General features: G+C 39.6%; 3 protein-coding genes across 5 annotated transcripts; 2 read left to right on the top strand and 1 right to left on the bottom strand.

The window, feature by feature from the left end:
• Positions 1–796: 796 nt before the first annotated feature.
• LOC122830275 (choline dehydrogenase, mitochondrial-like) lies at positions 797–15,897 on the bottom strand. 2 transcript variants are annotated; one of them, XM_044115522.1, is made up of 11 exons: positions 15,448–15,897; positions 11,229–11,335; positions 10,895–11,149; positions 10,522–10,752; positions 9,328–9,494; positions 8,198–8,349; positions 7,924–8,053; positions 6,647–6,781; positions 5,057–5,199; positions 2,519–2,621; positions 797–2,435 (listed from the first exon to the last, which is right to left on the bottom strand). In XM_044115522.1, exons 2-11 carry the CDS (start codon positions 11,309–11,311, stop codon positions 2,017–2,019), a joined length of 1,818 nt encoding a protein of 605 aa, XP_043971457.1. In that variant the 5' UTR covers positions 11,312–11,335; positions 15,448–15,897; the 3' UTR covers positions 797–2,016. The 2 variants fall into 2 exon arrangements, with proteins under 2 accessions (XP_043971457.1, XP_043971450.1); XM_044115515.1 differs by lacking the exon at positions 15,448–15,897 and adding an exon at positions 13,024–13,094 and having other exon boundaries at positions 798–2,435.
• Positions 10,991–18,802, top strand: LOC122830288. 2 transcript variants are annotated; one of them, XM_044115540.1, is made up of 11 exons: positions 10,991–11,105; positions 13,224–13,300; positions 13,379–13,403; positions 13,929–14,045; positions 14,567–14,673; positions 14,810–14,942; positions 15,185–15,220; positions 15,874–15,903; positions 16,499–16,585; positions 16,953–17,224; positions 17,305–18,802. In XM_044115540.1, the coding sequence occupies exons 2-11, from the start codon at positions 13,238–13,240 to the stop codon at positions 17,722–17,724; spliced, it is 1,290 nt and encodes a 429-aa protein (XP_043971475.1). In that variant the 5' UTR covers positions 10,991–11,105; positions 13,224–13,237; the 3' UTR covers positions 17,725–18,802. The 2 variants fall into 2 exon arrangements, with proteins under 2 accessions (XP_043971475.1, XP_043971469.1); XM_044115534.1 differs by lacking the exon at positions 10,991–11,105 and having other exon boundaries at positions 13,102–13,300.
• Positions 18,803–19,970: 1,168 nt separating this feature from the next.
• Positions 19,971–24,748, top strand: LOC122832434 (actin-related protein 8-like). The gene is made up of 13 exons (XM_044119212.1): positions 19,971–20,256; positions 20,839–21,009; positions 21,100–21,210; positions 21,342–21,446; positions 21,556–21,729; positions 21,963–22,056; positions 22,451–22,583; positions 22,683–22,836; positions 23,001–23,093; positions 23,175–23,315; positions 23,426–23,738; positions 23,929–24,092; positions 24,380–24,748. Exons 1-13 carry the CDS (start codon positions 20,122–20,124, stop codon positions 24,518–24,520), a joined length of 1,929 nt encoding a protein of 642 aa, XP_043975147.1. The 5' UTR covers positions 19,971–20,121; the 3' UTR covers positions 24,521–24,748.
• The last annotated feature ends 62 nt before the right edge of the window (positions 24,749–24,810 follow it).

The following is a 24,810-nucleotide window of genomic DNA, read 5'->3' on the forward strand; positions in this document are numbered from 1 at the left end:
AATGTGGAATGGATGCGTTTCCACTTTTTGGAGACTCAGAATAACAACACAGTCTGCATTTTTGCTGCAGCGCAGGAAATGTGAGCGAACTCTACGGAAGCGAAGAGCGTTTCGACTTTTCCCCAGGGCCACAAAGTTGACTCGAACTGAAGGAAACAACTGAAAGCTGATGGATAAAGATCCAACACAGCTCAAACTTATTTTTTTCTAGACACAGCCAGCAGTCGACAGCCAGACCACAGAGGTGACCGCATGTTGTTCATGTGCAGAAAGCTTACAGAGTGAGTTAAGTAGCTGTAGTCCTAAATATAGATAATTTATTCTAATCTCCCCCAGATTTCCCACGATACATGCTGCATTAGGGTGGAGTAACTTGTTGGGGCCCAAATAACATTTGAGAAAATAAGCCGCGGTTAGCCTGCAGTCATTTACCGTCTACAGTGTGCTTGTTGTGACAGGCAGTGACCTTAAGCAACGTAGGTGAACTCCTGAACAGTAGGACACAATCTGATGATGTGGGGGAAAAAAGTGTATGACACAAATCTTAATCACTTTTTAACTTGAGCTTGGAGCTAGAGTTGAACTTTCCTACTTTTGTCTTGCAAGCATATTATGGCACTTATTAATGCAACAGTTCTATGGTCTAAAAGTATCAACAACACCATTCTTCTGTAACTTTCAGTTGCATTTTCTTCACTTTTTTCCTCATATATATATATATATATATATATATGCAGTACAGACCAAAAGTTTGGACACACAGTAGTGTCCAAACTTTTGGTCTGTACTGTACATTTTATGAAATGAACTATTACAAGCAAAAAGAAGAACAGAGCCTTGAGACCAAGCAGTATAAAAATGCATTGAAACTAACTGAACACAATTGAGAAGGAAAATATGTAAAAATAGTATTTGCCCTTTAACTGCTTCTTTGCCCTAAAATGCAACAGCTGCAATCTAGGAAACAACCCCCACCCCCAAAACAAAAAAAACCAACTCTTGTACGTTAGTGTAAACAGATCTGCTAGTGTTAGAGACTGAAAAGGGCAGTTATTTTTTGCTCACAAAATCTTAAGTTGCTTCCTTTTTCACATTTATATATGTTTTAAAGCTTTTGCTTTTTTTTGGTTAAAAAAAAAGATAACGTCTTTAAGACATATGCCAGAAAACAAGTGTCGTTCCAGCTTTTCTCAAATAAAAAATGCTGATGTGGGCGGCTATGCAGGCCAATCTAATCAGCACCAATCTTTTTCTAACACAAAAGCAACCGTGCGAGCAAACTGGCGAATGTCTTGCACTAAAAACGTCCCTTTTTTGAGATAAGGCTAACTGGAACAGAAACTAAGCAGCGATTGCCTTCCTGTTATCTTGAACAGTGTGCAAACAGACCTATGAAAAAGAGCTGAACTGAACGGCTGCAGGTCTGCAGGAAATAAGCTGATCGGTAGACAAGAGGGAAAACAGAACCTTGCACTTTAGTTAAACCTTCATATCAGAAAGGCATAAATCATAATTAACGTGACAATAATACTTCAAGCAGAACCAAATGCCATAGAGTCTGATCTTTGCTTTGTTGGTGTTTCCCATGTTGCTCCATAATACTTAAACTTAAAACAATTCCAGCTGTGGATACAGCGAATTGAGATGAACCATGTTGTTGGTGCAAACAGCATTCCCCTTACGTCCTCATGTATTAGTAGATTTAAACAAAAACACTGAGTGTTCAGTTGATAAGGCTCTTCCAGGTACTGTTGAGATTCTGCAAAAAGCAATTTGCATTTACTGCACAGCTGCTACGTGGCAGGCTGTAATAATGTCTACTTTTAGAATGATGGATGATGTCTTAGTGTGTTGGTCCCAACCAACAGGCTGCCTGCATATCAAACTTCATGCTAAATCCTTCACTTCAACGCAAAGCTTAAACAAAACTAAGTCACATTTTTTGATTTTTGTTGATTAAATTCCCTGCTGCTCCCACCTCAGAGATCCTTATAGTTAAATCACCGAATCGGCCGATCATCTCTGCGTTTCGAGCGTCGGGGGCCGGTACACGGGAACCCCGGGGTCCACCAGAGGAGGCCGACCTCTGATCATGTCGGCTGCTTTCTCTGCCATCATGATCGTAGGGGCGTTCAGGTTCCCGCTCACAATGCTGGGCATGATGGAAGCGTCGACAACCCGCAGTCGCTCCAGACCCAGGACGCGTGCGCTCGAGTCCACCACCGCCATCGGATCGGAGGCGGACCCCATTTTGCAGGTGCAGGAGGGATGGTAGGCGCTGTCGGCCTTCTGGCGGACGAAAGCGTCGATGTCGGCGTCCGATTGCACCTGGAGACCGGGCTGGACCTCGGGACCGCGGAACTGGTCGAAGGCACTCTGTGCGAAAACTTCTCTGGACAGTTTGACGCACTCCCTGAATTCCCACACATCAATATCTGCAAAGATCAGATAGAAAACACACATGACTCTGTTTTATCTTCTGCTCTATTTCAGTCAAGCAACCCTCTTCGGTTCTTACCAGTGGAGAGATAGTTTGGCTGGAGAATTGGGTGATCCGTGGGATTGGGACTTTTCAGCTTCATCCAGCCAATGCTAGTGCTTCTCATTGGTCCAACATGAACCTAGGACATCAAAACACTCCTTATTTTTGAAGACTTTTACAGCAGCAGATTAAGCTTAATAAATAATTTACTCATATAAAAACCAGTCAATTAAGAAAATAGGACTTCACAACAATGGTAAGTGATACTGGGATTTTTGGTACCAAGTAAATAAAGGGCAAGTGTAGCAAGTAGTACCAATACTTATTGTCTTGAAATGTCATGATCATTTAATAATTTTGTGATTTGATTTTGGGTAAGTGGATTATGTTAATGATATTATAAAGGGACATAAATTTTAGGAAAATTTGTATTTTTTTATCAACTAACGACATAGAATAATGTAGCAGTATAGAGTTAAAATAATTCTCATAGTACCTTCTACCACACAATTCTTTAAGAAAAAAGTCAGATAAAAGCCAAAAGTGTGATATGAATTCACTACACAACAAAAATACTATTAATTTCATATAGGAAAATTGTTCATAAAGCCCTTAAAGTATTTTTTGAGCCACCTTTGTTGGCCCTGTCCCCTGTCAAGAACAGATGTTTTTATTCTGGGAACAGCAACACATTTACTTTTGTTACTCTTCTTGTCTGAGTTACTGTGCGCTGGTGCTGTCATCCAAGGACCTGAGAGTCAAACTCTGATCATATCTCTGATGTCTGACATTTGTCCCAAGATCCAAAGTTTTTAAATCTTGTGTCCAGGTAGGGGCTGCTACTGAGACCCCAAAAGGCTCCAATGCCCCTGAATCGGTGCTGGTACTCTACTAACTGCACACCTGCTGGCTTGCTCCCTTGGAGCCTTATGAGATGCAGCCAAGAATTGTTACCACCAGGGAGATCACCTTTGAGACAGACAAATGTTTTTTTTTCAGATTATATCTCTCTTGCTGCTCCTTCAAATGGTCTCAGGGTGTCAAGGGAGAGCCCCACCACTGACCACGCATAGTGAGCTGAACCCAAGAAGGCAAAGTACAACTGCTTCCTTTTTCTCACATGTCTCTTGAACTTGTAGAATACACAGTTCCAGTGGGCTTCAACAGACTGGATGAGTTTCTGTTCTGGAAACTTACAACGTTTCTGGATGTGCAAAGCATGGATAACGTGCCCGACCTACTTTGCGCACAGCTGCGACCATGTTGGCACCAATATCTGAGACAAATCCCTGAGTTCTGGTAGTTCAGTCCTATTCTTCAGTGATTCTTTTCAATTCGAAGCTATCTTGATTCTCATTTGTGTCTAAATATCAACAACTTTTTTTTTTTTTACTTTTGAGAGACAAATACAAAGTAAGTTTTTTTTTTCTTACAATAAAACTTCACTACTAGGATTTTTTTTACACAGAGATTGGATAAGAGTCTTCAATAAACTCTTAAAACCGTTCTGTTGAGACGAACTGTCCTTCATGATCATCGCAGCAACGCAAAAATATTGGGATGCCGCTGTCTGTAACCTCTATAGGAATACCATTTTTCTTTAAACTAACAAAAAAGGATGACCATATTCATCCTATATTCATGTTTTAATTTTGTGGCACATGTAATATTTTTGAGTTCCAGTATGATTTTATTCAGCTGCCTGAATACATGATAATAGTTTAATCAGTCTGCATCTCTGATCAACTTTTACCAACGTTTTCTGTATCTTGGCGTTTGCTAGAGGGTGAACTGCTTTGATATGTTTATGTAAATTTGTGGAGTTGCCACAGTGATAAATTATCTCTTCTGCAAAGCAGGGAGGGTGAGGAGCAACGTGAGCCTGCATGATCGAGGAGCCGAGGGGTGTGGGAGGATGCGCCGTCTGCACTGACAGTGTTGGAGAGAAGCTGCACTTGTGAGGAAATTAAACAAGTTGTATTTGAAAGAGAGCAGATGTTTTTAGTATAAACATTACGAAGGTATGACATCTCAGAATCATATTAAAAAAGCAAGCTCTTGATGTTTGGCATGAACTCTGGGGAAATTTCTGAAATTTGCAGGACATTTGAAAGAGACAGCAGTATTGACCCAATAATAATGCTCACTTTGGTATCTATTTGAATCAATGCGCCCAGCCCTACTTAAACAACTTCTCCCATTTTAGGTAGCTTCACACTGTAGAATTTGCATTTTTTTTTTTTTTATGTCTCCTCTTAAATGATCTATCTGCAGGGAAAGACGGAGTTAACCCACAGCTATTTTCCTTTGTGCAAGGCTATTATTTCCTGGCAGGTGCAATTCTCTGGAAGAGAGAATCATTTCACAAGAAATTACTGTGAAGAGCCAAGTTTGTGATTTTAATGTGACTTTCCATGGAACAGCAAGGGGGACTCTACATGTAATCCTTTGTCTCTTCAAGCTCTTGCTGGCACAGAGTTTATTAATAGCAGTCTAAATGAAAGTAATGAATAAATTTGGACTGCCCAGTTAGGAGGACGAAAAAGAAAAGAGCATATATGTCATTTGTCGCACCTGATACGCTTCTATCTTTGAAGGAACCCGGCCGTGGTCAATAACTTGCGAAGGCAGAAAATGAAACTGAATGTCAGGGTGTGGGACGTGAGGTCGACTGCGGATAAAGCCTCCACTCTCCAAGTGGGCTGTAGCTCCGTACCCTGGGGGAAGAAGGTTGAGACATTCAAAGAAAATGCAAACACAAAGCTGATAAAAAAAAAGTAAGTCTGCCAACTTTACGTCTGGCACAGATAATGTTCCTAATTTCAGAACCACAAGGTGGTTTCCTGCAATAATCAGTTGTCAATCAGTGCATTTCGTCACTACGTGGAGCATTTCACAGAAACACCGAGTACTATTTGAGGCAAATTCTACGAATTGCTTTGAGTAAAAATAAAAAAAAATTTTTCCTATGGGGCAGAGGTGGGGACTCCTGGTCCTCGAGGGCCGGTGTCCTGCAACTCTTCGATGTCTCCCTGATCCAACACACCTGAGTCCAATAGCTGAATTAGCTCCTAAGTGCAGTCAAGTTCTCCAGAGTCCTGCTAATGACCTCATTATTTGACTCAGGGTATATATCTGTCTTAGTTTTGTAAATATATATATATATATATTCATTTTGTAACAAAACAAGACATTTAGGTAAAATAACAAAAATATTATAATGTTGGGAAACAACCTAAAACAGCATTTCCCAACCCTGGTCCTCAAGGCACATTGCCCTGCATAACTTAGGTGCTTCGCTTCAGCACATCTGGAGGCTAATTTAGGTTTCTGATAAATTTCACATATGACTCAGGGTTTGTTTCAAGCAGGGGCACATCTGAAACAGGTGGCACAGTCTGCCTTGATGGCCCGGGTTGGGAAACTTCTATAAAATATGTACATTTCACAAGATTCTTATGCTCTCGCATGTATTCCTGAAGTGGATTGCAAATTATTTGAGACATAAAAGCACAAAGTACCGTAGTGCACTGTGCTAATGTGGAAAGAAAATGACAAAATAATGAAGCAGAACTTTTCAAAACCATTTATAAATAAAAGTATGAAATGTGTGACCTACGTTTGTCTTCACCAGGTCTGGGCTGAAGAACGATACGAGCATTTCATATCCGGTAAAGTAAAGCATTGATTAGGTTTTTTTTTGTTTGTTTTAAATACTTAAAATACTGATAATTCTGTTGTATCCATAATTTTCTCTCAAGCGGTTGAGCTGTTTGCTGTCCTTGTTGTTTATTTCTAAGCAGTTACGAGGCACGGTGGCGAAACATGAATCTGCTGATGCACAAGTCACATTAGAGGCTTGCCAGAAGCCATATGGAAAACACAGAAACGCAATCTGGTCACATGAAGTAAAAATGTAATTTTCAGCTTACATGGAAGGAGGAGAAAGCAAATGCACATCGTTTTTCAGATTCAGATCAGCACAAAGTGCAAAATGCTGAAAATCATGCATCATTTTAATTCCACTTCAGCATTGAGAGCTACTTGCGTTTCGCCTAAAATACGACAGCAATAAAGTGCATCAAAGTTTTGCATAATTGTAAAGTGATAACACAGTAAAAACGTCAGGACGTATAAATACATTTGCATGGTGAATTTGGTTACCGGTAAAAAGAGTGAGCCACTCGAGGCCAATCTTGATCATGTGGAAAGGTTTCTGCGCCTTGTACAAGGTGATGGGCTGAGTGCACTGCTGCTGGACGTACAGCTCCAGGTGGTCCTGCAGATTATTACCAACGCCTGAACAACAGAGTGAAAAAGACAGAGGCTTTTGTTCAGTTTAATCCAAATCCAATTAAAAAATACTTAAATAAATATAACTTTATTATGTTCTTGCTGAAAGTCAGAACATGCAAGTTTGGTCAAAGAGTTATTGTGCAGTTGACAGTGATGATAGTGGACAGAGAGGATTCTCAGTAGAGGTTTGTATTGCGGTGAATCTGAAGAAGCTTCTTATTCATTCATTCAGTAAAAGTATTCTGAGCATTTATGCAGTTGGCAGGACTCTAACTTGAAGTCTGAGGTAGCCTGGTAAAAAATCAGGCCCGTCGTCCTACGCTATTTTTCTTGTGCAGACAGTCTGGGATCTCGACTATTGAGAAACGATTGCTTCCCGTTTTAAATTTCCAATAGTTAATGTTTGCCCCTGACGTATGAAATACGGCAATTCAAGGCTATGATGCTTACCGGAAATTGTCTGTGCTGTAAACAACCATCCTCCGCTACGAAGAGAGAAGTGCCGATCCGAATGAAGCAACTGTTAATGTTAATTCAATATGTGGACGCGACGCCATCGCAGACTGTCTCTGCTGCCATTGCTAAAACTACAGGCAGACTACAATTCTAAAACAGCGCAGAAAATCAACGTCATCATTCACTTCTTCTGTTCCCTGATTGGTCTGGTACAACATCTAGCAGAGGGAATCCAAGCGAGTGAGAGAAAGACAAGACTGTGACGTAAGCAACATCTTTTTTTGAGTGGAGTTACATGGGGAAGGTGATAGCCAGGCTACATGGGAGGTGTATGCGGTGAAAATGAATGGTGAGAGTACAATCCCCTGTGGTGCTCCACTGTTGCTGACTTTATCAAACAAAACATTTTAGTCTTATAGTCCGTAGATTCTTTGTAAGGTAATCAATCCAAGTAATTGTTGAGCCACCTACTTGAAAAACATTTTCTTTTTGAAAAAAAGAAAGAAAACAAATATGCTTGTAAAGTTACAGTGGTTGTGCAACAGCTGCCTCCTTCAGCAATACTAGAACCAGCTATCAAGGCACGAAAAGGTCAAAAAGTGATTCAAAATCCTACAAGCATCAAGATCTAATCTCCAGCAGAGAATCCATTCATTGCGATGTCAACAGAGTCTTTAGACTTCACGCACCTGGCAAGTGCTGAATGACAGGAATACCTAGGTCTTTCAGTTCATCTGCATTTCCCACACCAGACAGCATGAGAAGCTGAGGGGAATTGATGGCTCCTCCGCTCAAGATCACTTCGTTATCTGCAAACACCTGAACAATAATGGAAAAACTGAGTCTGCGAGCTGTTGTAAAGACGAAAGGTATGAAAAATGGTAAACATAATTTTAAAAAAATACCTCTTTAATCAGTTTTTTTTTTATCTACTGTATTACGTAAGATAGTTGTGCTTCTTACTCTCTTTTTCTCTCCGTTCTGCACGTACTCCACCCCCACAGCCCGCTTGCCATCAAACAAGATCTTGGTGGTCATGCAGTGCACTTCCGTCTTCAGATTGGGCCGACCCAGTGCAGGTCTGAGGTAGGCGCTGGCAGTGCTCCATCTCTTCCCTGGAAACATGTGTTCATTCGGACAAGATTTATTTGTGCAGTAAAATCTTGGAGATGAGTGGTATTCACTTTTTCCACCCAGGTCAGCGCTCCATTTTTGAGCCGATACAATCCGCAGTTCTAAAGATTTTGCTTTAAATCTAGATTAGAAGTTTGGTTTTCAGTTGTGGCCAATTTACTGATGTTTTCTAACATTTCAGTGTTGGCAATTAAACCAAAACATATAAAAGATGAAATATAGGATCATATTTAACATTTTGCACCAATCATGAGGTTTTTTTTCTCACTGAGTACCACATTATTTCAGCATTTCAAATCAGTTTTCTGATGATCTTGAAGGTTTTCACAGCATTTATAATCTCATTAGCATTAACAAGTTTTCCCTCTTACTAATATGGTAAGGGACTACATAAGCACCATATTGGATGAAGGTCCTGGGTTCGATTCCCGGCCCGGGGTCTTTCTGCATGGAGTTTGCATGTTCTCCCTGTGCATGCGTGGGTTCTCTCCGGGTTCTCCGGCTTCCTCCCACAGTCCAAAAACATGACTGTCAGGTTAATTGGGCTCTCTAAATTCTCCCTCGGTGTGAGTGTGTGTGTGAATGGTTGTGTGTCCTGTATGTCTCTGTGTTGTTCTGTGACAGACTGGCGGCCTGTCCAGGGTGAACCCGCCTCTCGACCAGAACATAGCTGGAGATTGGAACCAGCAACCCTCCTGACCCCATTAGGGACAAGGGTGAACAGAAAATGGATGGATGGATGGGATATTGCATGAGATGTTCAGACATTTGGGGAGATTATTAAATGAAGCACCCGTAATAATATTACAAAAACTATAGTTATGAGGCTCATTGGTTAGTTAATTAATGCAGCTTCTGTATTAAGCCTAACCTGATCTCAATACCACCAATGCGGTCTTTAACTCCTCTTTCCATCATTTTTATTGAACCTCAAGTGTTTTCCTCTCGGTTTCTGTTACCTTTGTAGATGGTCATGTCCATCCAGCCAACGCCTTCCTGTTGAAATCCATTCATGTCATCAGTGAAGGGGTATCCTGCCTGCTGGCCTGCTTCGATAAAAGCCTTGTGCAGGGGATGGTTGGTCTTTCCTCTGGACACGTGAAGAGGTCCGCTGCCACCTCTGTACCTGCAATACAAAGAGGGAAAAACACAATACTACAATATCTCACAAATGCTTAGTAGGTTTCAAACTCCAGCAGGAAGTGTGGGATTATCATACAAGCACCTCTGCTACAACTTGTTCATTAATGCTAGACAATTGTCTTATTAATGTTGATAATAACAAAGCTACTTAGCATATGTTATGTTGTCCAGGCACATCATAAACAGCACACATAGTTCTTAAGACAGGACAAGAGCTGTTGCTTCAGGATGTGCATCACATTTCTTTTCATTTACACCCCCGTAAAATTTATTTTCAAACCCACCAGTACAGGTGGCAACAGTGTGACCTGGGAAAAAATATGAATCGTGATAAAACATGAAGCGGAGTTTTAAATTCCCATTAGCAAAGACACATTCACGCTCTGGACAAATTTCTGTTCATCTTAAAACAGACATAGACAGACTTTGTTGTCATTCAATTATTAAAGTAAGCCTATTACATCTTAAACCGGGGTTGGGCACTCCTGGTTTTCGAGGGCTGGTGTTCTGCAACTCTAAGATGTCTCCCTGATCCAAAACACCTGAATCCAACAGCTGAATCACCTCCTAAGTGCAGTCAGAGTCCTGAATCATTATTTGACTCAGGTGTCTTGAATTATAAATACTGCAGGAGCCTCCCCAGCCTCCCTCGAGGCCTGGAGTTGCCCACCCCTGATCTAAAGTGTCCTCTTGTACCTAGAATATATGAAATAACCGCAGGAAAACATTTTTCCATTGACTGAAGGTGCCCTGACTTCTGGTGTTGAACTTTCTATGAGGGTTTGAAATGTATTGTACTGTATTCATGCTATCAGACTGGTGAACCTGATGATGTTTTCTAATCCTAGAAAACTGATAGTATTGATCAGACTTTTTTTGCTCAAACTATTTATTGAAAAACCGGCAATGGGATAAATAAATGTTCAGTTAATGTCTGCCAATTATGAATAAACACTATTATTTCATACAGTCTACTAGCACAGCTCCAATACTTGATGGAACCTACGTACCTGTTTTCTCCCAGTTCATGGCACTGAGCTTTTCTGAAGTAAGGCAGACAATGCTCATAGTCCCATCCCTCTGCACCCTCTCTCTGCCAGCGGTTGTAGTCCTCTGCATGCCCACGGATGTAAACCATGGCATTGAGTGAGGAGGATCCTCCCCAGACTCGACCCCTGGGCCAGTACAGCACCCTGTTGTCCATGTGGGCCTGAGGTAACGTGTGGTAGAACCAGTTATACCTGAAGAGGAGTGAAAAGAAACACAGCAGAACAATTAAACGGAAATTCTGAGCTCTGAATTATCATCAAAACAAAAGTTTATCAGTCACTGGCATGAACTGAGGATGATCTGATTGCTTAAATTTCTACTCAATCACTGTACTTGTCATCACAGAGGTTGTAGGTCAGCGCGGCTGGCATGTGGATCTTCCACGAGAGTCGGGAGCTTCCCAGCCACTTGTCCTTGGGTCCGGCCTCCAACAGACACACGGACTCCTGGGCGTCTTCTGTCAGGCGATTGGCAAGGACGCAACCTGCTGACCCTGCCCCAATGACCACATAGCTATAGGATGGGGTTTTCTGATTGGCTGCAGGTGAGGCTGAAGCGTTCCGGTGAGAAGCTGAGGTAGTGAAACATCTGCAATAGAGCAGGAGAGGTTAAAAAGAAGTCCCGTACGTTTGGCCATTTCTTTTGAAAAAGAGCGTCAAGAAAGCACCTGCCGTCCTTCATGAATCTTCTCCAGGTTCCTGTCGCAAGTCTCTGGGCTCCTGCTTGGCCCATCATGGCCAAAGACGACATTTTGGGGGACCCTTCCTTTATGAACTGTACATTACAATGATGATTATTTAGCAGAGGACACAAAGTGAATGTAAAACTGAAGCAGAGTTGAAACACGGGGTGAGGGTTTCTTCAAGTTCGGACCTGCCAAATGGAAAAACCAAGTGAAGCATATAGGCTTTTTCCCAGCAGTCAGCATTTGTCAGAGGTTAATGAATTCACTTGTTTTCTCTTTAATTCCTATACCTTTTGTTCTAGTATTAGTACCAGCTAAAATATTGATCCATGACAAACCTCAAGAGTCACACATTTGTGACTAATGCTGAGCAATGGATTTATCATTGTGGTTCTCTTTAAGTCCTCATTTATGCCTTTTCTGTCAAACATGTTCTGACAATTATTTCACCATGTGTGAGACTGTATTGCAAATAGGCTTACTCTGCACTAAAATTTACAGCACCTGCAATAAACTGTCTGGTCTTGCAAATATTTAATTGCAGAAAGTAGTTGCCAGGTCTGCTTATCCCAAGTATCAAGGAGCTTAAAGCAAAGTTATGCAGTTTTGGACATGTTTTCAAGTACAGTAGCTGCCGCCGATACATTGTGTGAGCCTCCAGTTAATTTTTACTGCAGCTTCTTTGGGTGATTTAAAAGTTCAGAATAAAAATAAAATGAGACTTAAAAACATTATTCCTCAAAAAGTACCAAAGCAAACCTTGATGAAATTCAAGTGTAATGTCTATGCTTTTGGTTAGATGTAAATCAGTCCAATGTAGAAGTATATTTGAACCGTTCATAAATATCCTAATTTAATTCCCATTTCAATGGTAGACATCATTTTGACTGAAAATTGTAGAAGCGGTTAGTTTTGATGCATTTAATAAATATCTTTGATTGTTCAGTGCATGACCTGCTGATTACCAATCAAGGTAAAATTAGATGATTCAAGTCGGAGCATTTCTAGCAGTTCTAGTTCTATAATATACAAATATAAACAACAATCACCACTAATATTCAGCGCAAGTTAAATAACGGACCAAGGGTTACTTTTTGTTTGTCTTTTTAATTTAAGCACATAATTAATGCAATTGCATAAGTTCAATGCATTGTGCTAAGAGCCTCTTTGGTGTGGGAGACCTGTTCCTCTGTTCAGACATGGCAACACAGACTGACCGCTTCTATTTACAGCTGTTAGTTCAAAGGTGGCAGTGAATTAGCAGGACAATTACTTTCCTGAGAGCCAGTGTGCTGATAACATGAATGTGCAAAAACATTTCTTTCCTAAGATTCAAACTCCACTGTTTAAAGTTTCCATTATCTATTTTTGCTCCTAAAGGCTACTTTCACGGCATTTATTATCAGTCTTTACAGTAGTCTTACATAATCGATAGGTCTACATCATGTATTTGGTAAACGTACATTTTTTAAAGGATTAAAACGTTTTGGAAGGTCAAATAAAGTGCTTTACAAATACTGAGTGGTATGTAAAGTATTGGTGACTGCATCATCTTGACAGTTTTACAGATTAAACTCTAACTTTGCTTAGAAGAAAAACTGTGAAACAGCTAGTTAGCTGTTTCTTGCTCGATGTTAAGGGAAACCCGCTGCATGTGAAATCAGAAACTACGTTTAATCAAGCAGAACCAGAATCAGAGACGTTTCCTACCAACTTATATGAAAATGCATCCTTGTCTGTCATGCTAAGTAGTTTTTCATGTGTATTTTACCCTTACCTTATCTTTCGACTGCCACTCATGAGGGGGAAAAATCAACAACTGTGAGTGGGCGGGGTTAAGTCTGCTGGTTTTTCCCTTGTTCTAGACAGTTTCATCACAGAGCCCTTTGCAGTCCGCTGGGGACATCAACACGGCTGCTCCTAAAACCTTCACTTATGCTTATTTTATTCTTAATTTTTTATGTTTGTATGTTCTAGATCAGACGCTGATAATGTGGCAAAGTATATTGTTTTTTCTCTGCTTCGTCGTTTCACGGGGGACTGCCCACGACATAGTAAGTAATCCATCATTATACACACTGTTGATAAATTTGATATTGTCTGAGAACCTTGTTTCTGGCATTTTGTTACAGAAAGTTGTGTGTGAGGAGCCTGACGGTAAGCCTGTGTTATTCATCTGCCATATTACAATTAGAAAAGAAATGTCCTTTTGTCCCACAGTGTTTATTTCCACGTATTTGTTATTATTATTATTATTATTATTATTATTAGTAGTAGTAGTAGTAGTAGTAGTAGTAGTAGTAGTAGTAGTAGTAGTAGTAGTAACTCTGAAATCTAGTTAATCTAGTTTCTAATAAAAGTTACACGTACAAAAAAACAAAACAAAAAAAAAAATCTACCTTTTAATTTGCTAAATCCCGTTGATAATAATTATCACCAGTACAACAGTAAAAATTGTTGGCTCATCATAAAAACAAAAGCAGTTAGGTGTCACTGATTTCATATTATATTATCAAACAAAAACGTTTTTAATACCCCAGCACAGTCTACCCCGATGATCAGGTTTGGAAAACAATGTAGACATTAAAATAATGTCAAATTGCTGGCACATATTTTTTCACAGATATTTCTGTAAATGCATAATAAACCTTCATGATTATTGTGAACTCCACTATGTTCTAGCTTTTCCTGAAATAGACCTGAATGGCAGTCCATCTCAGGTGGCAGGCCTAAAAGTGGAACTGGTGACGGTCGGACATGAACGAAAGCTGAACATAAGCTGGGCGATCAACATCGATGGTAGGAAAAGCCATTCTTGTTTTTGATGTTACAAACCTTTACCTCAAGACAGATTTTAAGATGTAGGTAGAGATTAATTGATTCAACATTTTAAATTACAAATTACAAGACTGTCCACTCCGCTATGCACACTGTATATTGGTAATGCATTTAATGTTATTTTACTATTTTAACATTGAATGTGTGCAGGTTGTGTGCTGAAGTTCCTGTAGGCTTCTGAGCCTATAAGAACATATCAGAATGGATGCATGCATGTAGGGTTTTTGTTTTGTGTTGATGTTTTTTGTGTTACTTTGAGATATAAAATTTCCCTGGTGATAAATTTTTTACCAGTGTGCCTATGCTGTCACCTTAAAGTCAATGAAGCCCATGTCTATCAAACTTTGTAATGCCATAAAGACAATATGGGAATAAAAAATGATGCTCAATTACAGATGCTTTTTTTTCTATCCGTACGAAGAAATAATAATGTGAACCATCAATTCTAACCATGTTAATAAACAGTTTTTTCTTCTCTGCAGCTAGTATTATTCATCTGAAGGGCACAAGGGTCATTTCAGGACAATTGACCCATTTCTGTAAATACAATCCCGCTTTGACTGAAGCAAACCTTACTGGATTGGAGAAGGTACAAATGACTTACTAAACTAGCTGATGTTTATTTCAAACAGCATGATCACACACTGTGATGATGGTCCAACTATTTTTTTTTCACATAATTAAAAGTCCATACTAAAACAAAATATCTTCTGTATCACCTGTAGGAATGGTTTTCTTTTTTAGTTGGCGTAGATTATGGTTCATTCCTTGTCACCGTTTATAATGAGCCATTGCCTCCAAAGGGAAGTGGCCCCACAATACCAACAAAGTCTATTTGGGTACCTCATCAACCAACAAGTAAGAAAATCTTCTCAAGAATGGATATCAGCAACTTCAACTTTATTTGGATGTGAAGAATAAATTAAACAAAGAGAATGATTTTTTTTAAATCCTTTGTAACATGCCACTAATTAGTTAGATAAAATACTGAGAAAGAGGTGCTTTGTCTGTAATTCTGCAAACAAAAACAAAATAATTAACATTTTAAAAATCAAAACCTGACATACCACGAATGTTTGAACCGTTCTCTCTTTTTGCAGCAACTGTTACACCGAGTACTACAAAGGCAACTTTGGGTAAGCAAATCGAGTGTCAAGCTCAGCAAAAGTTGAATCTTTGTTATCAGCAGTAGTATAGGACCCATTTTAAATGATCAATAATCTTTAAAGCCAAGAAGACCCCATTCTATACCTGGCTGACAACACAGAATGTTAAATACACATTTCATATAAAATGTGAAACTTTACTCTATATTGGTAAATAGTAGCTAGGTATTTTGCAATGTATAAAATAATACCCCTACCTTTGAAAAGCATTTTATTTATAGTAGTGTTTCCCAACCCTGCTCCTCCAGGCACATTGCCCTCTCTGTGTTACACGTTTCCCTGCTTTAACGAGCCTTATTTTTCTTCTTCTTGTTCTTCTTGTAGTATTTATTGGCCGTTGCTAAGTAACGTAATGGTGCATTACAGCCACCAATTGGAGTGTGGATCAGGACTCTAATAGCCAATCAAATAATATCTTTAACACACTTAATGCAGATGATTGGTTTTCAGCTGAGACCTGTTCATCAGCCATCAATTGAAATCAGGTGTGCTGAAGCAGGGAAACATCCAAAACGTGCTGGGCAGGAGCCCTGAGGATCAGTGCTAGGAAACACTGATTTATAGTATTGTTTTGAAATCTGGAGACAGTGAGAATGCTTAATGTTTTTTGCTTTCTGTTGCAGAGTCTTTGCAAACAACACCAAATAATGAGGGTAAGAAAAGTTTATTGTTTCACTATCAGTACAATTCCAAAATGTGCTTTTCTTTCTTTTCTTTTTTTTTTAATTGCTTGGCAATCATCACTATTCTTAAAAAATGACCGTCTGATAAAGACATTCTTCGAAAGTTGGCTAATAACGCCAGTCATTTTGGCGGCGTTTTTAAGATAATAGTAGGCTCAGTATCAAGCGTTAAGCAATTGTTAAAAGTTAGATATGAGTTCAAGACAACATAAATTCTTCTTGTATAATTTTCTTACATTTTAGGGGGAAATAATAATAATAAAAAACGGTGACCTCTGACCGCCAAAGGTGATTTTGTTCATCCACATTTATAATTACCAACACAAGCTAGTTTACCTTTACAAAATGTGATCTGAACTGATTTAGCACAGAACCAGACAATCCCAAGAACAAATTTTCAACTCTATCTATTGGTATGTTATAATGAACTATAACAAATGCATAACTGAGATCAAATAATACCATGTCAAATGTTTTAATCCCAACTATGTGGATATTTCACATGTTATAGTGTTTGTCATGCCATGCTGTCTAAATTATTAAATATCTTTTCCTTCTTTTGCAGCACAATATGAAGAAGTTAAGACTGTCAGTAGAATTGTTTTTGGAGTTCTGGCCTCGTTGATACTTTTGATTTCCTGCTTTGTTATATGTAAGTAAAATGTATATTTATACCTAATCTGAGTTGGGATTAAAGCACTGAAAGTAATAAAAAGTTATAGATGTTGAACGTCTTTATCCCAGTTTTAATCACTAATTTGTTTGCAAACATGCTCTTCCCTTGAAGAGGGTTTAGATTTGTCAGTATCTTTAAAACTGCAAAACACTTTCCACCTAAAATGCATCAATCTTTTTGCAGCCTTTTTCAGCAGACTTGCTTTGGCTCGCCACGAAAGCGTACCTCAGCTGCTTGGATTTAAAATTTTATAAAGTACTGATGAATGGCATGCATTAGCACCAAACGTGTGCTTTGACTACATCAGTGCTCTAAGTAAATGCCCCTTTTTGTCCATCTCCAGATAAGATGTTTTCGTCATACTCCGCTTTTGAAATCCTTCCTGAAGCCCCCATGACTCCAGTGTCGGTGGTTGTGGTGTATCCTTCGGTGACGCCGGCCTTTCAACAGGCGGTGGTGGCGCTGGCTGAGTTTCTGCAGTGGCACGGTGGCTGCAGAGTGACGATTGATATGTGGCAGCAGGGGAAAATTGCAGAACTAGGACCGCTGCGCTGGTTAGCTGAACAAGTAAAGGGTGCAGACCGTGTCCTGATCGTCTCCCCGCAGGTGGAAACTGTGAGTTGTGTTTCTCTTTTCATTCCTTAACTCTCATCACTTCTGCTTCTTGTAAAAATAAAATGTTCATGTCCTTGTAGCCCTCTTCTATGCTGGCACCCTGCACCCCCACCAGTGGCCTCCCAAAACATTCCATCCCAGCTGCAACTGGTGACCTTTACCCTCTGATTCTCAACATGGTGGCCAGTCACGCCAGGAGTTCCACTGAGCTGGCCAAGTTCTGGGTGGTGCAGCTGAATGCGGAAAAGGACAAGAGCTCTTGTGTGCTGCTGCCAGAGCTGCAGACGTGCAGGGCTTTCTGCCTGATGAAAGATTTGAACAGACTCTGCAAGAGCCTTCATTCTCAGAGGAAGGTTGGGAAGAAGATATCATCGCTGTTGTTCAAACACAAGATTTTGTACAGCCAAAACAGCACAACGAAATTGAGGGAAGCTGTAGAAATGCTCAGCGCAAAGAAGCCAGGTATATCCAACAGGACCCTAAATAAAGATCTTTGTTAAAAGGGTTGAGGATGAGCTGCAGATAGAGATAGGTTTCATATTGCATTTTCTCTGTCCGTGTTACTGTTTTTCTATCTTTAACATATCAACCTCCTAGTTAGCATTTTATTCAATGTTTGAATAGCATTATTTTATAAAATCACATGGGTAAATTTCCAAATGAATGTACTTTGACCATGACCTTCAGGTACATTGCTGTCATTGTTATTGTAGGAAATATATCCTTGACTTTTATTTGCTAAGTTGTATAATGTATTTTAGGAGCTGTTCATTGTCAGTTATTTTTCTCATAGGTATATTTTGTGAAATTCTTAACATGCGGCCTTTCTAAGCATCTAGACTCTATGTGTTTTATTGGGATTTATGTGATGGAGCAACACCAACGGGTGCATAATTTTGGAGCAGAAGAGGAATTGTATGTTTGTCAAACATTTTACAAACAAAGACATTGAAAAGACAGTTCTGTATCATTATTTAACTTTGCTTTGATACCTCTAAATCACCCCATAGATCCTTAACATTTTATGATTTTTAAGAAGAAAAAACATTGCTAAAAGAAGCATTTGGTAGTAGGTCTATATCCAAAATGAATGTATGACAGCAAACTAACTGCACATGATCACAGCATTCAAAGTAACATGTTGACATGGTGAATGCCTTTTCTTCATTACAAGGGTTTAGATCAGAGCTTATCTGTGTTAGCCCTGTAAAAATTCAGCCTTAATTATAATCAAAAATCTGTGACAAGATTTGAAAGTTTGAATTGAAAACAAAGGTAAAAATAATAAAGAGGGCTGAAGACAAATCCATGCTGTATTTTTTGCTGTAACCTATCTTGAGGACCCAAAGGAATCCTTAGGAAAATATTTCCAGTTATTAAATTTCAGAGCATGGAGCCAAGATGCTACTTGGGAATAAAACTTGATAGTTTGTATCTATTGGCAACCCTGACTCTTAAAGAGACCAGCAGAGGACAATAATACAATACTTTGAAGTTTGTGGTTGTATTGCAACATGTGAAATGTAGGAATAAGAATACTTGTATGTTTTTTGATTAAAATAGTTTAACGTTTAAAAAGCTGTTTGTCAGCAGGTGTGTGTTTTTCCGTAAACTTGAGAGCTTAACAGTTGATGGTCTGAAGGAATTAAATTCAACACAATTGAATTGTTCTGGGCCATTTCCAAACTATTGCCAGGAAATTCACTCTATTCATTCTATAACAAAAGCAATTATTCGCTTGTGGAAATCATTCAAAAGCCCTCAGGTTCATCCAGGTCAGGTTGTTTAGCACTTATGAAAAATTTAAAAGCAGGATTAGCAATAGAATGCATTCTGTAAAATCAGATGACAGATGGGCAATGTGTTGTAAGATTGTATGAAAACTGCACACACCCTCTTAGTTACCATGTAGGAAACAGTTTTGACGCAAGTTCATTACTAACCAGTTTACAAAACAAGACTGGGCATCCAGTTCCTGGAAATCTCAGACGACATGCCGTGTAAATAATCAGTGGATCAACACACTCAGCTTGTTTCCTTTTTTTTTTTTTTTTTTAACATAAGACCTGATATTTTTTTAGAGAACCAACCACCATCACACAGAATCCAGATGATGGAAATGAAACTGCATAAAAGACAGACAAAAGGATATGTGAAACACAGTATAGATTCTTATCTTCAAAAGAAAGCTGAAGAAAATAACAAAACCATAAGAGGAAGACAAAAAAAGTTGTGTTTTTTTTGTTTTTAGAAATCAAAAGATGCATGGGTGTTGGAAGAAACAGAGAACATAAGATCTTGAACATAAGTTGAAGCAGACATACAGCACTTCACTATTTGTCACCAAGTGGTAGATATTTTTATGTTTTTTGTTTCTTCTTGGTATTATTCAGTTTGTTTGGGTTGATCCAGTGATTTTCAAACCTTTTCAAACAACCTCAGTATTTACTTTCAAAGTACCACCATACTGACAAACATTTTAAGAAAACAACTATTTAATAGTTTAGACTTTCTTTGTTGTATTTTATATTCTATTACAAAAAAATGTTTGAAGGATGCAGTTGTATAATAATGCGTCCCACTTTTACTTTCCAAATTTCAAGCTGAGAGAATTACAGGAAGGCTCCAGAAGTTTGTAATCAAAGTAAAACCAATGGTAAAAGCATCACTTTGCAGAACTGTAATCGCAATCAACGCTTTCTACCAGTTGATGGCGATAATGCAACTCTGTGACCATTAAAACTCCCCGCGAAGAAGAGTCACGAGATGAAACACGGAAGTAAAACCTACACTGACTGAAGCAAGACTGGAAATTTGTTGTTGCAGTTTGAGTCGCTTTGTGAAACACCAATCTATCTTTTTCCTGATACATTTTTCCTAAAATGTAAAAAGTGATCATGACGCAGGCCGAGAAAGAACAGGACAACGGGAAAGAGAAGGAAAAGGAACGGGACAAGGAGAAAGAGAAGGAGCAGCAGCGCGGAGTGAAGAGACCCATCGCTCCTGCAGCTATCCCTGAACCTGCTCAGGAAGTATTCAGCCTTTATTTCTTTTTATGTCATCAAAATATTTTACTTCACTAAACTTTATTTATTTGGTTTTCTTTTATTAAGTAGTAAAAATAACTTTTCATTTTGAAAACAATTTCTTTTTACAAGCTATAATGCAATAGCTGTATTTATTTATTTTTTGTTCTGGTTTTGAGTTGTGTGTAAAAGCTTGGTTTAAGAATAAAATTAAAAGAAAAGAAAGGTGAAAGCTGTGTTTAGACATCTAATTTAAATATAGACAGCTCTTCAGAACTATGTCCTGAAGAACACTGTCATCCAAACAAATTTATATTTTCTTACAAAAGTAAATAGTGTTTTCAAAACTTAAAATAAATTCCCTGAACAGTTATAATTTGAAATGTCCTTTTTTCCGTAAGTGGCAAGTGAAATCTTATTTAATCCTCTAACACTGAGCTATATGTTATACAACATGTGCTAGGATGGATTTCTGATTTTGACCGTGAAGCACCAGAGACTTTGTGACTTCGCTAATAAAGTTTTTGTGTGCACAACCATTCATTGTTTATATTTTACATTAAAATGTATTACCTTTATGTCTCATAGCAAATACAGAGCAATTTTGTCATTGTGATCCACCCTGGATCAAGAACGCTTCGCATTGGCCGAGCTACAGACACCCTTCCTGTCATTATCCCTCACGTAATTGCACGGCGACATAAGCAGGGCGGACAGGCCAGGCATGAAGATGCTTGGCTGCTGAGAGACGGTCTGAATGTAAGTCACCATTAAACGAGTATGATTCTAACGCACAACTGTCGTACCTGGCTGTTTTTGATATGATCGATTTGTCTTCATGGCCAACAGAAGGCAGAGAGCAGCGAGCAGAGGCAGAATGGACTGAAAATGGTGGACCAGGCCATCTGGTCCAAGAAGATGTCCAACGGTGTGAGAAGAACTCCTGTGTCTGCTGAACAGGTTTGTTTACAAAAGGGACAACCAGTGCGGAAATGGTAGAAGTTTTGAAAGGGCTATTGATGCGGGTTGGTTGTATTATGTGGTTTTTGGGGAGGCAGTCACTTGATTCAACTTCCTGTCTGTGTTTTCAGGCCAGGGCTTATAACTGTCAGATCCGTCCAGCAGTTCTAGACAGCAGCTCAAGAGTGAAGTGGACAAACACAAGCCACCATCCCAATTATCTGGTGGGAGAGGAGGTAAAATAGACAAAAAAAACCAGAAATAATATACAGTGTCTCTATAATGTTTGATAAGGTCTGTGTGGTTTATTTATTGTTCAGCCATCTTGATCATGTCCTGTTACAGGCTCTTTATGTGAATCCATCAGACTGTTACAACCTCCACTGGCCTGTGGTCAGAGGTCAGCTCAATGTGCATTCTGGCTCTGGAGGGTCTCTGACCGCAGTGCTGGCCGATCTCGAGACGCTGTGGAGTTATGTCATTCAGAAACATCTGGAGATTCCCCTAAAAGAGTTGAAGGTGAAACTCTCATTTCAGCTCTTTATGCTTTTTTTCTTTGCATTCTTTTCACACTAGAAAGAAATACACGAAAATTTGATAAGCAAAGGTTCCTATTGGTGGAATTTGTACCATTTTTGCTGTAGTTCTGCAATGTAAGAAGCTTTAACCTCAATAAACCTTGCAAAGTGGGATGAAAAACTTCCTTTTGCATCAGCATTTGATTTTGTTTTTTATTTGTTCATGACTTTTAGTATTACAGGTGCATCCTGTTGGTCCCTGACATCTACAACAGACAGCATGTGAAGGAAATTGTCAACATGTTGCTACATAACATGGGCTATTCAGGTATTGACCACTGGGCATTTACTGTTGCAAATGTCTTCACACCCCTTAATCCTTCTGTTATGGCCCAGGGCCGTAACACCTTTTCATATTGACACATTGCAGTCTGTTGTCTTGTTGGAATTTTGTGTGATCGACCAATAAAAAGCAGTACAGAGCTGTTAGTTTTTCTAAATTTCAATTTTAGCCAAATCTTTTTGGGCATGTTTTGATGAGCTTTTCAAATATAGAATTCTGTTCCCTATAACCCATTCTTGATATTTATTTATTTATTTTTTACAAAACTGGGACAAAATATGGAAAGGTATTTATTATTAACTCAAGGCACACAGGTTAATAAACTGTTCATTGCTTCATAGTTTCTGCTTTATGGAGTGACAATACGTGTAATTTGCAGCCATCATTGTGCACCAGGAGTCGGTGTGCGCTACATTCGGCAGCGGGTTGAGCAGCGCTTGTGTCGTGGATGTGGGTGATCAGAAGACCAGCATCTGCTGTGTTGAGGATGGAGTGTCCCATCGAAACTCAAGGTGGGGCAAGTGCTGCAAATCACAGACTTGTAAACAACAGAAAATAGTTGATTTCTTGCATTTTGTGTGTGTGTGTGTGTTTGCTCCTCCACTCCGCAGGCTTTGTTTGGCCTATGGCGGTTCAGACGTGACCCGCACTTTCTTCTGGCTCCTGCAGAGGGCAGGGTTTCCCTACAGAGACTGCCAGCTGACCAGCAGGCTGGACTGTCAGCTCTTGCAGCATCTAAAGGAGACCTTCTGCCATCTGGATCAGGTCTGTGTTAGTTGAGAGGAGAATTTATGACTGATTAAGAGTTTGAGGGAAACAGTTTCTTCTTCCAGGGCCGACTTTTCAAATGGCACTGTCTGTTATCTTGAGTTTTTTTAATGGAGGATTTTGAAGTGATTTTCAAAACAATCTTTGTCTGTTTGTAACAGGACATATCAGGGTTACAGGATCATGAATTTCAGACACGTTTCCCAGAAGCCCCGGCTCTTTATACCAAATTCGACTGGGATGAAAAGTTACAGGTAGAGGTTTAAAGCAGTTATAAGAAGTTGATGAGTGAGTCTGTAATTTTGCCTTGAAAAATATGTCGGTGTCCTCTGTAGGCGCCAATGGGTCTATTCTACCCAAGCACATTCGGTATCGTTGGTCAGAAAATGACATCACTACAGCACCGTTCCCAAGGCAACTCGGAAGATCCCCATGATGAACACTACCTGCTCTCCACACAGAGCAAAGGGGACCAGGTAACTCACATTACCACACACTGTTTGAAATTACGTTTATTCAGATAAATAATTGCAGGTTCTTTAGTTTACTGTATGATTTTTTATTTTATTTTTTCCCTCCCCAACAGTCCTCTAAATCTGCAGCTGAGCGTAAGGCTGTTTCCAGGCCAGGCGGAGGTCTGGATGGTGAACTGAGCTGCCAGGGGAGGATGGGGGAGATGTCCGACATGCCCAGAGGCTGCGGGAGCGGGAGTGCAGCAGGAGGAGGGATGCTTGGAGAAATGGAGCTAGGGCCAAGCCAGGGCGAGTGTCTGATGGGTCCTGGAGAGGCGGAAGAGCCTCTGTCCACACATCTCTCCAGGAAGACGGCCATCATTAGCCAGTTCGAGAGCAAGGCTTTGGGCCTGGACAAGGCCATCCTGCATAGCATCGACTGCTGTGGTAAGAAAGTGGTGGGAGGAGTGAAATAAAGCGAATGACATGTTTTAGTAGAAAGATTGAATAATAAGGGAGGAGGATGAGATCACAAAGCATAAATAAGTGATGTAGGGAAGCCATTTAAAACATCTTGAAATAGAATATAAAATTTATATCCCAGAGGCAATGAGAGCTTTTATTTTTGTGTCTGAAGCGTCGGACGAAACCAAACGGAAGATGTACAGCTCCATCCTGGTGGTGGGAGGGGGGCTCATGTTTCACGGCGCTCAGGAATTCCTGCTTCATCGCATCATCAACAAGATGCCGCCGTCCTTCAGAAGGCTGGTCGATAACGTGGAAGTCATCACACGGCCAAAGGTAATAACCTCCACATGTAGTTTTTTTTTCTTCTTCTTCTTTTTTACTTTACTCTAAAATTTCCATTGAAGTGCTTATCAAACCATGATTCAGTCATAACTCTAGATTGTTCTAAACTTATTCAAATTCTTTATCTACTTTAAGTTATTGCTTGAAATTTTAATAAATAATGGTACAAAAACTGACTTTTGTTTTTACTTAACGCTTTACAAACTTTATGAAGTGCTGCGTTTCCTGAAATATGTGACATGTTTCACATGATATATACTGGTGTGTTTGTGCCGAAGGACATGGACCCCAGGCTGATTTCATGGAAGGGCGGAGCAGTGCTTGCGTGCCTGGACACCACGCAGGAGATGTGGATTCACCAGAGAGAGTGGCAGCTTGGTGTCAGAATGCTCCGAGAAAGAGCTGCATTCGTCTGGTGAAACCCAACCGAGGTCCTGAAGCTAAAACGCACCGTTTATACATGAGAAGGCAGACAAGGAAAGGGACAAATTGAATATCATTTGGTATGTATAGTTGCTCTGGTTGATGTTTATAACCCAGGATGTATAATGTCTTTTATAGAGTTTTCATTGCTCTGTAAAGATTCCTGTTTTCCCATTTTCATGCAGGAAGTGTAAATAAACTCTGTCTCATTTGAAGAAAAATGATTACTGCATTTGGAAGAAAATCATTTCTTAATTTGCCTCATCTGGACAAAAATGTTTTAACT

This window comes from Gambusia affinis, linkage group LG01, assembly GCF_019740435.1.
Source record: "Gambusia affinis linkage group LG01, SWU_Gaff_1.0, whole genome shotgun sequence".
In the NCBI taxonomy this organism is placed as follows: Eukaryota; Metazoa; Chordata; class Actinopteri; order Cyprinodontiformes; family Poeciliidae; genus Gambusia; species Gambusia affinis.